This window comes from Schistocerca serialis, chromosome 3 (assembly GCF_023864345.2).
Source record: "Schistocerca serialis cubense isolate TAMUIC-IGC-003099 chromosome 3, iqSchSeri2.2, whole genome shotgun sequence".
Taxonomy (NCBI): domain Eukaryota; kingdom Metazoa; phylum Arthropoda; class Insecta; order Orthoptera; family Acrididae; genus Schistocerca; species Schistocerca serialis.
This window is the reverse complement of record NC_064640.1, coordinates 649,255,357-649,269,340: the sequence shown is the minus strand read 5'-3', so window position 1 is coordinate 649,269,340 and position 13,984 is coordinate 649,255,357. Positions and strand designations below refer to the sequence as shown.

General features: G+C 40.4%; 1 protein-coding gene and 1 non-coding gene across 2 annotated transcripts in view; both read left to right on the top strand.

Moving 5' to 3' along the window:
• The window catches only part of LOC126471074 (cytosolic carboxypeptidase 6), a 1,596,780-nt gene that overhangs the window by 1,553,743 nt on the left and 29,053 nt on the right, over positions 1 to 13,984 (top strand). Inside the window, exon 10 of the mRNA XM_050099147.1 lies at positions 5,971 to 6,083. Coding sequence (XP_049955104.1) covers positions 5,971 to 6,083 — 113 coding nt within the window. The remainder of the gene's footprint in view (positions 1 to 5,970; positions 6,084 to 13,984) is intronic.
• Trnas-cga (transfer RNA serine (anticodon CGA)) lies at positions 6,856 to 6,930 on the top strand. Its single transcript has one exon. It is a non-coding gene; the product is annotated as a tRNA-Ser (tRNA).

Sequence of the window (13,984 nt, the reverse complement as noted above, 5' to 3'; positions counted from 1 at the left end):
TGTTTCCATATTTCTACGGAATCCAAACTGATCTTCCCCGAGGTCGGATTCTACCAGTTTTTCCATTCGTCTGTAAAGATTTCGCGTTAGTATTTTGCAGCCGTGACTTATTAAACTGATAGTTCGGTAATTTTCACAACTGTCAACGCCTGCTTTCTTTGGGATTGGAATTATTATATTCTTCTTGAAGTCTGAGGGTATTTCGCGTGTCTCATACACTTTTTGCTCACCAGATGGTAGAGTTTTGTCAGGACTGGCTCTCCCAAGGCTGTCAGTAGTTCCAATGGAATCAAACTCTTCACGCAGTATAATATCTCCCATTTCATCTTCATCTACATCCTCTTCCATTTCTATATCATTGCCCTCAAGTACATCGCCCTTGTATAGACCCTCTGTACAGGGTGTTAGAAAGAGGTATTGCCAAACTTTCAGGAAACATTTCTCACACGCAAAGAAAGAAAATATGTTATGTGGACATGTGTCCGGAAACGCTTACTTTCCATGTTAGAGCTCATTTTATTACTTCTCTTCAAATCACATTAATCATGGAATGGAAACACACAGCAACAGAACGTACCAGTGTGACTTCAAACACTTTGTTACAGGAAATGTTCAAAATGTCCTCCGTTAGCGAGGATACATTCTCCAGGGCTGCATCAGCGCATCAGGGATTCCATGCGACGGAGGGTGGATGCATGTATCCTCGCTAACGGAGGACAGTTTGAACATTTCCTGTAACTAAGTGTTTGAAGTCACGCTGGTACGTTCTGTTGCTGTGTGTTTCCATTCCATGATTAATGTGATATGAAGAGAAGTAATAAAAGGAGCTCTAACATGGAAAGTAAGCATTTCCGGACACATGTCCACATAACATATTTTCTTTCTTTGTGTGTGAGGAATGTTTCCTGAAAGTTTGACCGTACCTTTTCGTAACACCCTGTATACTCCCTCCACCTTCCTGCTTTCCCTTCTTTGCTTAGAACTGGGTTTCCATCTGAGCTCTTGATATTCATACAAGTCGATCTCTTTTCTCCAAAGGTCTCTTTAATTTTCCTGTAGGCAGTATTTGATATTCATACAAGTCGATCTCTTTTCTCCAAAGGTCTCTTTAATTTTCCTGTAGGCTGTATCTATCTTACCACAAGTGAGATAAGCCTCTACATCCTTAAATTTGTCCTGTAGCCATGCCTGCTTAGCCATTTTGCACTTCCTGTCGATCTCACTTTTGAGACGTTTGTATTCCTCTTTGCCGGCTTCATTTACTGCATTTTTGTATTTTCTCCTTTCGTCAATTAAATCCAATATTTCTTCTGTCACCCAAGGATTTCTACTAGCCCTCGTCTTTTTACCTACTTGATCCTCTGCTGCCTTCACTACTTCATCCCTCAAAGCTACCCATTCTTCTTCTACTGTATTTCTTTCCCCCATTCTTGTCAATTGTTCCCTTATGCTCTCCCTGAAACTCTGTCCAACCTCTGGTTTAGTCAGTATATCCAGGTCTCATCTTCTTAAATTTCCACTTTTTTGCAGTTTCTTCAGTTTTAATCTACAGTTCATAACCAATAGATAGTGGTCAGAGTCCACATCTGCCTCTGGAAATGTCTTACAATTTAAAACCTGGTTCCTAAATCTCTGTCTTACCATTATATAATGTATCTGAAACCTGTCTGTATCTCCAGACTCCTTCCATGTATACAACCTTCTTTTATGATTCTTGAACCGAGTGTTAGCTATGATTAAGTTGTGCTCTGTACAATATTCCACCAGGCGGCTTCCTCTTTCATTCCTTACCCCCAATCCATATTCACCTACTACGTTTCCTTCTCTCCCTTTTCCTACTATCGAATTCCAGTCACCCATGACTATTAAAGTTTCGCCTCCCTTCACTATCTGAATAATTTCTTTTATCTCATCATACATTTCTTCAATTTCTTCTTCATCTGCAGAGTTAGTTGGCATGTAGACTTGTACTACTGTCGTAGGCGTGGGCTTCGTGTCTATCTTGGCCACAACAATGCGTTCGCTGTGCTATTTGTAGTAGCTTACCCGCATTACTATTGTTTTATTCATTATTAAACCTACTCCTGCTTTACCCCTATTTGACTTTGTATTTATAACCCTGTATTCACCTGACCAAAAGTCTTGTTCCTCCTACCACCGAACTTCACTAATTCCCACTATATCCAACTTTAACCTATCCATTTCCCTTCACTTTCGGACAAGACTACAATACAGACAAATAGTTTCAGAAAAGACCTTTCTAACGCTTAAATATATACTAGATGTTAACCTTGCTGTTACCAGTCTGCATTTTGTATCCCCTTCAATTCGGCCATCGTTATTAATCTTTCTCCCCAAACAACAAAACTCGTCTGATACTCTTCCTATTTCACACTGTAATAAACCCTACTTTCGCCTGAATTAAATCGACTTCATTCCATCACCCATGTTTTATTTTTGATGATGTTCATCTTTTAATAGCCCTAGGCAAGAGGTAGACACAATAGAAACCTCTCATAAAAAATTACTACACATCTAAAATAACTGGCAAATTTTCCTAAAAAATCAAAAGCTATAGCAATAAGAAAACCAAATGTAACATAAAACATGATGCGCACGCCTTATCTGGGACTTAATCACTAAACATGCGTATCTGCACAGAAAGCAATATGATAATCACATTTCCCGCTAAAAGTAAATCTGGACAAATATTAATCCAAACAATTAAACAGACAATCTAACACCAGGACAACTGTACTTTATAAAAAAGGATATTCTATACGTCCCACTTACTATGTCGGAAAAAAACGGACAAAAACTACGATTTGCTGTTACGATAGAATACGAATAACTTTATATTTTATTACTTTTGAAGATCTACACCTCTTAAAGGAATCTGAGGGCACTACACACACATTAGAATAGCAGTACCGCATATGTGCTGCAACAACTGTAGCGATACATTCATCAGTTCAAAAGTTTGGATTTCATGCTAAGTGAGAAAAATGGCCTTGACACCTACAGGTATTTTTGCAATTTGGAATCTTCCTAAAGAAAACGTAAAAAATATGCTACTAATTAAACAACAGGTGTCATGGGCTTCATAGATAGATATTTGAAATTTACAAAAAAAAAAAAAAATGGTTCAGATGGCTCTGAGCACCATGGGACTGAACATCTATGGTCATCAGTCCCCTAGAACTTAGAACTACTTAAACCTAAATAACCTAAGGACAGCACACAACACCCAGCCATCACGAGGCAGAGAAAATCCCTGACCCCGCCGGGAATCGAACCCGGGAACCCGTGCGTGGGAAGCGAGAACGCTACCGCACGACCACGAGCTGCGGGCTGAAATTTACATTTTGAATTGAAGTTACTAATACTTAAGTCAACCAAACGTTCTTAAAAATTTCATGGAACGCCTATAATTTTGTAGTGGTAGAGAAAACGTTTATACTGGTATACTACACCGCTGTTAGTTATGTAACACGAAATGCTAAATATTATCGTTTAAAGGAATTAGTAGAGACTACATTTCAAATAACGTTAAAAATGAATCATTTCAATGTTTCCATTCTACAGTAAAAAAGATAGCCATAGAGGCATAATACTCCGTTGTCAGTTACTTAACAAGAAATGTCAAATATTATGGTTTAAAGGAATTAGTAGATACCACATTTCTAATAACGTAAAAAATTAAACATTTCATTGTTTCCATTGTACAGTAAAACATATAGCAATAACTGTAGAAGTATTCTGTAACGTCACCACTTTTTTCTTTAGAGCAGTTAACCAATTAACTCATCTGGCGTGACGTCCGATTTAAACGTAATAGACGTGAGCACATGTGTCTGTCATGTTATCCCCAGTCTGGCTCTTGGTTTAGCATTTTTTACATTAATGAAGAAAGGTTCTATGCCGTAATTAATAAAATAAAACTTTCAATCAAGTAAGTAAAATGCATAGACCTTGCCTGTTAAGTAGAGCAATTTGTAAACAGAAAAAATCAAGTACATTCGTTTATATTATGGAAAAAATGTGAAATGTGTAGCCCGCATCTCGTGGTCGTGCGGTAGCGTTCTCGCTTCCCTCGCCCGGGTTCCCGGGTTCGATTCCCGGCGGGGTCAGGGATTTTCTCTGCCTCGTGATGGCTGGGTGTTGTGTGCTGTCCTTAGGTTAGTTAGGTTTAAGTAGTTCTAAGTCCTAGGGGACTTATGACCACAGCAGTCCAGTCCCATAGCGCTCAGAGCCATTTGAACCATTTTTTGAAATGTGTATGAGAAATCGTTGCTGCCGTTTGACAATATGGCCTAGCATCGAAACTAATAAAAGTGAAATAAACCATTCATTCGAAAATAGGGAGGTCCGTTGGAAGAATTCTTTCCTTCGTTTCTTTTACTCTTGAATTTTTGAAATTTCACACACAAGCATCTCGTTAAAGGAACGCACTTAATGACAACTTCATCTACTCAGTAACATGAAATATAATGCTAGCGTTCTCGCTTCCCACGCCCGGGTTCCCGCGTTCGATTCCCAGCGGGCTCAGGAATTTTATCTGCTTCGTGATGACTGGGTGTTGTGTGCTGTCCTTAGGTTAGTTAGGTTTCAGTAGTTCTAAGTTCTAGGGGACTGATGACCATAGATGTTAAGTCCCATAGTGCTCAGAGCCAAATATAATGCAAGAATCAAATTACACCAATGAAAGTCCCACCACACAAAGCTACAGACAGTATTTAAATAAAGGAAACATACACATTTTTAGCTCCAGTTTTGTCTGTTATATTTGCAGCTAATATAAATGTTTCTAAGAAGAAGTATCAGAGAACTGCTTCATATCGTCAACGTTTTCGTCAGCAGAAGCAGTAGCAGCAGCCATTTGACATTTACTGCTGAACAAGGGTTTCAAAAAATGGTTCAAATGGGTCTGAGCACTATGGGACTTAACATCTGTGGTCATCAGTCCTCTAGAACTTAGAACTACTTAAACCTAACTAACCTAAGGACATCACACACATGCCCAAGGCAGGATTCGAACCTGCGACCGTAGCGGTCACGCGGTTCCAAACTGAAGCGCCTAGAACCGCACGGCCACACCGGGCGGCGAACAGGGGTTACCTCTAGACTTTTATGTGAATTACGGCCGTCATGTTGCTACAGTATTTTTTATAATGTCAGCGATGCACATTCCATTAGGTCGTCTTCCCAATCTTTTCTTCATGTTCTTACTTGGAAAAAACTCTCCGAGGTAGTACCAGAATTGTTGGTTCAACTCACTTCTCGTCCTCGATAAATCTGATGTCGTTTACTCTTCAATGCGCTCACTATGCGGCATGAAAGGCATGTACCTATATACGTATCACTAGATAGCTCGCATGAAGACATTCTCATCGTTTTGGGGTTCAAGTCTTAGATTACCGAAAGAAAAGTCTTACTCTTAGACAAGGTGTAAGTTTCGTTTAATAAAGGTATCATTTTTAATGCATAACTAAATAAGGCGAGTAAAGTAGTGCTAAATACAGCGGGACTAACGTGGCGTATCGTCATTCTGCCCCTGAGCGAACAAAGCCAAATACTCTTACATGTAGGATCGCTCGAGGTGGCTCAGTTGCAAGACACTGGACCCACTGTCGGTACGACTTGGGTTCCATTCCCCTGATGTAGCTTTCTATAGTTTTACGTTCCTTCTCATGTCCGTGATCTAGAGATCAAACCTATGAAACTTAAGTAATTATTCACAGAGTAAACTCATTTTAAACTTTACCCCCTCTTAAGTACTGAACATGCACTTTAATTATTTATGATAGAATTGATACAGTGTTTCGGAGATCCATTTCAAATTAACGGTTTTCTCATCATGTTCCACTGGCAAACAGTGACATGGAAGTCACTGTTGTAGGACCTCCTCCACGCTACATCTAGTGAACTGATCTTTTTTTGGTCGTTGCAAATAAACGTTTCTTGTTTCAGATTCTGCTGTACGGCGCTGAAGGACTCCGTCAACAGCTATACACTTCAAGTATCGCTCTTTGGATACCAGAGCCCAAACAACTCGTCCCTTTTCTACTATACAGAGGAATCTTGTATCCTTTCTTTAGTAATTGTGAGCTTGTGATTATATAAAACTAGTGCTCAAACGGTTTGAGAGAAGGCACAAGTAACGCGTCTGATGTATTCTTTGAAACGGAGTAATCAATACAAAAGCAAGCACCACGTTCAATGTTAGGAAAAACCAGTTTTTTTATCATTGCTTGTATCCTTCTATAATCGTTTATTAATAATGTCTGTCTGGATATTTTGGTAGCGTTTTTATTATGTGCTTATTGCTGTTTGAAATCTAATAGGCACTGAAACTTCCTGGCAGGTTAAAACTGTATGCCGGACCAAGACTCAAACTCGGGACCTTTGCCTTTCGCGGGCAAGTGCTCTACCACCGAGCTACCCAAACACGACTCACGCCCCGTCCCCACAGCTTTACTTCTGCCAGTACCTCGTCTCCTACCTTCCAAACTTTACAGAAGCTCTCCTACGAACCTTGCAGAGCTATCACTCATGAGAGAAAGGATATTGCGGAGACATGGATTAGCCACAGCCTGGGGAATGTTTCTAGAATGAAATTTTCACTCTACAGCGGAGTGTGCGCTGATATGAAACTTCCTGGCCGATTAAAACTGTGTGCCGGATCGAGACTCGAACTCGGGACCTTTGCCTTTCGCGGCTAAGCCATGTCTCCGCAATATCCTTTCTTTCAGGAGTGATAGTTCTGCAAGGTTCGTAGGAGAGCTTCTGTAAAGTTTGGAAGGTAGGAGACAAGGTACTGGCAGAAGTAAAGCTGTGGGGACGGGGCCTGAGTCGTGCTTGGATAGCTCAGTTGGTAGAGCACTTGCCCGCGAAAGGCAAAGGTCCCGAGTTCGAGTCTCGGTCCGGCACACAGTTTTAATCTGCCAAGAAGTTTCATATCGGCGCACACTCCGCTGTAGAGTGAAAATTTCATTCTAGACTAATAGGCACTGTTTATTACCCCATGTGATTATATGACGTACATTCATTGAAGTATTTTTATTGACTTCATTATGTTCGAAGCGCGTTACTGTTTCTGTTATACATCAGTACGTAGTTTTGTAGTGGACTTTGTCACACCTGAAATTAGTGTCTGTCTGCTGGAACCAGTGAAGTGAATATTTTATACGTTTGCAAAGGTCGTTGACGTAATAAATAATGATACAAATAAACGGCAGAGTTTCTCGCCAAAAGAATTAACAAAATCTGTATAAATCAGTAGGATGATGATTCTGAATGTAACAGTCACCTGAAATGATATTCACTTACTGACGTTAAGATAATATCCGGACAGAAGTGTGTGAAAAGAGACTGAAATTTCAGGGACTCACCGAGACACAGGTGTACAGGAGTGGAAGACAAGTGCAGTTGTTTCGTTAAGTGATGTTTTCTGTCACACGATAGATAGGGGTAACATCATACAGAGCACAAGCGACTCCTTCCTGCCAAATGGCAGTTCTAGCGACTGATTCTAAATAATGGAAATATTAACTCAGTAACATGAGTAAAAATGTCACAGTGAGTTGAAATGGTTTGAGTAAAATAAGCTCTTCTCCTGATTTGTATTTAAGTCTAAGGTTTTGGTGCCATCAGCTGAAGTGTCGTTGGTAGTGTGTAAGTGTGAAGGAGTTTAGTTACGGTCAGGATATGTGACATGAGCCAGAGCGTCAAGTGCAGTGACCTACTGACAGTTTAGCCCGTATCGATGTAAAAGTATTAATTTATTAACTAGAGTTTATTGCCACAGCCTGTACATTTTCCGTCCAGCAGTCATCGAGAAGGTGCCACGAATGCCATCTCGCAGCATTTCCATAGCCATTTTCCACGTATACGCCCCTCATCACATTTCAGAGAACTTGTAATCAGTTACCTACTGAACTTGATAATTTGTAAAATGGAAACTCTCAAGTCTGTAATTATTCCTGGGAACACTGTTTTTCAACAGCTGTCAGAACTGTTTCCGAGAGTAGTTTTTCTGCTTGCGATACTAGTATTGGGAAGCGATATGGTTGTGTTGAAGACCTGGTAGCAGTCGCAGCTAATATACAAGATGGTCATAATTAACCTTTCACTACTTCAGCCAGTGTAGACAGAAAATTACTTAACGCATGGCTACTGAACAATATAGGAATGATGTTCAGACAGTGTGCTGTAGGATTTGCGTTGTTAGTAGTGTTAGCGTCTTGACTTGGATGCTAGGCGCCAGCTCTTGCACGTAGGGTTGAAACACATGCATCGTTATGATGAAGTTTGGTTTGTGGGGCGCTCAACTGTGCGTCATCAGGACCCGTACAAAGTCCCAATTTTTACATAGTCCGATATTTACACAATCCCATCTAGCCGCTGTCACGAATGATAGTGAGGATGATGATGATGATGGAATGACGACGCCGGCCGCGGTGGTCTCGCGGTTCTAGGCCAGCAGTCCGGAACCGCGCGACTGCTACGGTCGCAGGTTCGAATCCTGCCTCGGGCATGAGTGTGTGTGATGTCTTTAGGTTAGTTAGGTTTAAGTAGTTCTAAGTTCTAGCGGACTGATGACCACAGCTGTTAAGTCCCATAGTGCTCAGAGCCATTTGAACCATTGTTTGAAATGACGAGGAAAACACAGACACCCAGACCCCGGGCAGATAAAATCCCCAACCCTGACGGAAATCGAACCAGAGACCCGCGCATCGGTATCCATTACAGTCGCAGACAGTCAACATTTTTAAACAGTCCAAATTTTACACAATCCCATCTAGCCACTGTCACGAATGATGATTATGATGATATTGATGATGATGACGAAATGACGAGAGCAACACAAACACCCAGTCCCCATTCAGATAAAATCCCCAACCCGGTCGGGAACCGAATCAGGGACCCGCGCATCAGTACGCATTACAGTTGCAGACAGTCAGCATGGATCTGGGCAATGTGAGTAGGGTTTTACTCTTAAGACTGTTTTATCAAAACAACAGCAGTAGTGTTGCTGCTCTTCAAGAGCATCGACGCATTACAGGAATACGGAGAGCTCCTACTTCTGGACGAGAACAGAAGAACATGTTCCGGAAATTAGAGTTATTTGAAGATTTGGGAAATGCTCCTGGGGGAAGACGAAGGACAATCGCGCTACAGATTGGTGGCGAAGTTACTGTTGCCATGGTTGAGGATGCTGGACGCATTGTGCGATCTTCAAGTAGTGCACGAGAAGCGTCAAGACTGCTGAACTTTCCATCGTACGCCGTTCGCAACTGCTGCGAACATCTGTAAAACGGTATCCGTACAAACTTCAAGTTCAGGCGGTCGTCACACTGAGCAACATTTGTAACCTAGAAAGCAACAGATGTTACGCTCCCATGTGGAAATTAACCCTAGCACCACCAGGAAATTTTCAATAATGTTTATTACCAAGGGGAGGAGAGGGTAGATTGCTCCAATCCTAGAAAAAGATGTTAAAAATTCCTTTTTTGAAGAGGTAATGATGTGTAATCTGAAAATACCTTTTAACATAATCTTAGCAATATCGATGCATTTTCAATAATATGTACTACCGACTTTATGACCATCACAAAAGTATAAAAATTCACATTTTGGTCATTGTTGTTGACTTTCACTCACAACACTTCTTAAAGATATATCGATCTGTAGGTAACGCCCTGAACTCGGAGTACTGAATACCACCTTCATTGGGTTAAGTAATATCTACTACTGAGACTTCAATTTTAAAGTTAAATTTAACTGAAAATTTAAAACATATATAGAATCTGGTAGCAGAATTCATTAGAAACAATAAAAATTATTCTAAAAATTCTGAAATATCAAGAAAGTGACTAGATTACAGTACTTTCACAAGTTGTCCTTAAAAATGTTTCCATTGAGTTGCATTGTCCTATGATCACTAGTTTCTCGTGGAAGACCTCTCAAGTAGCGAAAATTTAATTATAACAACCATTTATATCACTGGAGGTGAAAGTAGCAACTGACACGAGGAAGGTTTTAGGACTGTAGCTGTTTACGATACGGCGATATTGGATGTTATATGACGTCTGTGGGGCATCAGGAAGTTGTTGCCGAAAGCAGAGAAACAATTATACATGGTGTTTGATTGTTATAAGTACAAATTAAATGGGCGAGTAGAGGACAATGAAAAACAAATATTTCTAATGAACATAGGCCCGGAAACCAGTTGTTTCCTGACACAACATATTACGACTGAGTACATTATTACTTTATAAAAGAGTCCCCGAAGATGAAAACTGCAGATATGCGCTCGATAGGAAACACATTACAAGTTTTCCGCTTGACCACCTCTCATGTGAAGCTAGCCTCGAAAGCTTCTCCTCACCGATGCTCACATCCGTTCAAAAATTCAGGCGTGTTTCGAATGCACTGACAACAATTCAAAATGCGTTTCCGGAGGTCGTCGACACTATCAACAGTGGTGGAATACAACACAGCTTTTAAATGTTCCCACACAAAAAAATCCAACCCGTTCTGTTCTGGGGAACGTGGGAAGCCAAGCCACTGGCGAGCCACGACCGATACACTTTTTGTCGAAGCCATATTTACCAGTACTTCGGTATACAAGATGATGATAAAATCAAACGAGGATCGTTTATTACTTTACAATTATTTTCGAATATACTGTTTTCGACGTAAGTATGGTCTTAGAGATTAAAACTGTTGTATCACAGGCATGACTACACTTCCTCATACATCGTATTCTGCAATCCATTGGCTCCGGGCCTATGTGTATTAGGATCATTTTCTAGTGTTATTGTCCTCTACTGACTTTTTCGATTGTGCCTGTTGCACTTAACATAACCAAATTTAATAGTACAGGTTGTTGTGGTTGTCTTTGATATGAAGACTGGTTTGATACAACTCTACTCGGTAGTCTGTCTTAAGCATATCACATCATCTCTGCGAATCTACTGTAGACTACATCCATCTCATCCAGTGTACTGTAGTCAAGGCTACCTCTTCCTCAACAATTTAAACACACACACCGTCCTCTCTTGCCAAACAGACTGTTCCTGTTGCATTAGGGTACATCCTGTCACCAATTCCATTCTTTAAGTGAAATTTTGCTGTAGATTTATGTCCTCGCCAATTCGATTCAATACCTATTCGTTAGTTATTCGATTTATCAGTCTAAGCTTCAGCATACGTCTTAGTACCACATTTCAAAAGGTTCTATTCCTTTTCTGAACAGTTTATTGTCCACATTACACTTCCGTAGAAGGCTGCAGTCCATACAAATACTTTCAAAAAACTCGTCCTAATGCTTAAATATAGCTATAGTTGTTTTTCTGCCAAAAAACAGTAAAAATTGCCTGTTCTGAGTATCTTAGTTCCTAATCTAATTCCCTCAACATTACCTCGTTTAATTCAACTAAACTCCTATACCCTTGATCCACTGCCGTTAATCATTTCATAACCACTTTTCAGGCCACTACTCATTCCGTTCAGCTAACCTTCCAAGTCCTTTACCGTCTCAGGCAGAATTATAAGGGACAGTCAAAACAAATCGAGACAGATGGAAAACGTAAGTAAAGTGTTTATTATTGCAGAAGTAAATGTCATAATTGTTAATACATTTATCCAACTGTGAGAAAGGACAGTCAATGAATTCATGGAAAAATGTTTCCGGTTGCCTAGGTTAACCATGTTTGTACTCAGGTGTGCACCTCTTTGCCCGAAGCAAATCGACTGTCATGAATGCCTTTCTTCAGGGAAATAGGGAGAGATTGGGAGTGTATGGAAGATCTGTAAGAACTTTCCAGTGAAACTTCTGCAGCGTAGTCGAAACGACTTTGGCAACATGCGGGACCGATCTCTCCCCATGCGGCTTCCTTATTTTTGGTGCCCTAAAGAAAGACATTCGTGGATGTCGATTTGCACGCTTAGGTACAATCATGGTTCCGTAGGAAACCGCAGACATTTTTCCATGAAGGCACTGACCGTCTTGTCTCACAGTGGGATAAGTGTGTTAACAGCTATGACAATTACTTCTGAAGCAGTAAACAGCTTACTTTCTTTTGTTTTGTCTGTCTCGTTTTCTTTAGACTACGCCTCATACACTTTCATTAGCAGACCTGGCAGTTTATATGCTTTCTTTCTGAATTTGAAATCCCTTTCCAAAATCTCCTAGGTTATTCTTACATCTCTGTCAGTGCAGCATCGGGGATAGGCTGCGATTCTGTCGCACATTCTGCTCGACTACTGCTTCCGTTTCAGATCCAACAATTCCTATAACTGTTGTCTGATTTCTACAAGTTGCAGATAACCTTTCTCTGTATTTTATCTCTGCTATATTCAGATTTTCAAGGAGTGTATTCAGGTCAACATTTTTTAACGTTTTCTCTAAATGTAAAAATTCGGCCTTTCTTCAATCTGTGGAATAGTTTTCTTATGCTTTGTTTTCCCAAGGATCTTATTAATTATGAAGGAATTTTGTCTACTCCAGGCGTCCTGTTTCGTCATAGGACTTTCAGTGGTCTGACATTTTCTTTTCCCTATATCACGTTTCGGGTTTCATTTTCATCTGCTTCCTCTCGAATGTATTGAGAATTCCAATGGGGGCATTTGACAACGAGTGATTGATACAGAAGAAAGGATTGCAATAGAAGAGGAATGGGTAGCTTTGAAAATTGAAATAGTGAAGGCGTTAGAGAGCAAATCAGGCAAAAGGACAAGGACTAGTAGGAACCTTCGTTATCATGTAACATAGTGTGTTAATTGATGAAAGAATAAAACATAAAAAATGCAGCAAGTAAAGCAGACAAAAGGGAACGCTAAGTCTACGAAATCAAATTGACGAAGTGAAATATCGTAAATCAGGATTGGCTACAGGAGAAACGCAACATTATTGAAGCATATTGACTTTGTGCTATGTGAAAAATAGATGCTGCTTATAATAAAATTAAAAAAGCCTCTGGAGAAAAGTGAAGCAATAGTATAAAATTCAACAGCTCAGTTGGCTAGCCACTTCTAACCACAGAAGAGAAAGCTGAAAATGGAATAGTTAGAGGCAAACCATCTTGAACGCAATATTATGCTCTACATTTAATACGTGGAAATACACGACACTGACTAATTACGCTGTAACCGATGCATCAGTAGTGCTAGACACAAAAATGATTAAGAGTCCGGAGTGATGTAAGTACAAACGATCTTATAAATCTAGTTATGGGGAAGGTAGATGGTAGACTGATTCCTTGAGGCATTTGTTAAAGAATAAATTATCTAAAAGACTTCTCCGGCTGATTCTTGAATAATCGTCGTTACTCCGGAACCTTTACCATATGTGGCTGATGAAAGAGGCAACATTCCGTAAAAAAAACCTACTTGTTTCATTAGCGTGACTCACAGAGATGATCGTCAAAGTTCTGTAGGAGACAGTGGTAGAAACATGTCGAACCCACGGTTAATCATACCCTTAAAAACCCGAGAATGAACTTTTTAGAACAAGTCAATAAAACATCACTTCCTCAGAAATAAAACCTGCGCAGCACCCACGAAAATAAAAATTACAGAAATTTGGGCTTATAGGCAAAAATGCTGAAGTATCGTATTGTGGTTTGTAAGTACAGATAATATGCCCTGTGACATGTAGGCGGGGTAGTACCAGAGGAATGCCTCCTCGCACCATCGTACGTGACAAGAATAGCAAATAGTTGCTTTTTGCCTCTAGCTGACAGCCAACCTGATGGGGGTTGCACCTTGCAAAAGCCTTGAGTGAGTGTTCGCATTTATTTCCGCGCGACACTGCGCGACAGCTCGGCAGTCGCAGTCCTGAGATATGACGGCCACTTGGTGCTCCTTCCTTCACAGTCAAAGGCCTCAACTGGATACGAGAGATGCACAGCAACACGTAACAACTGTGGCAAGACAGAAGTAGCTTGGACTGCCAGACCTACAGAGATTTCCCAAGCAT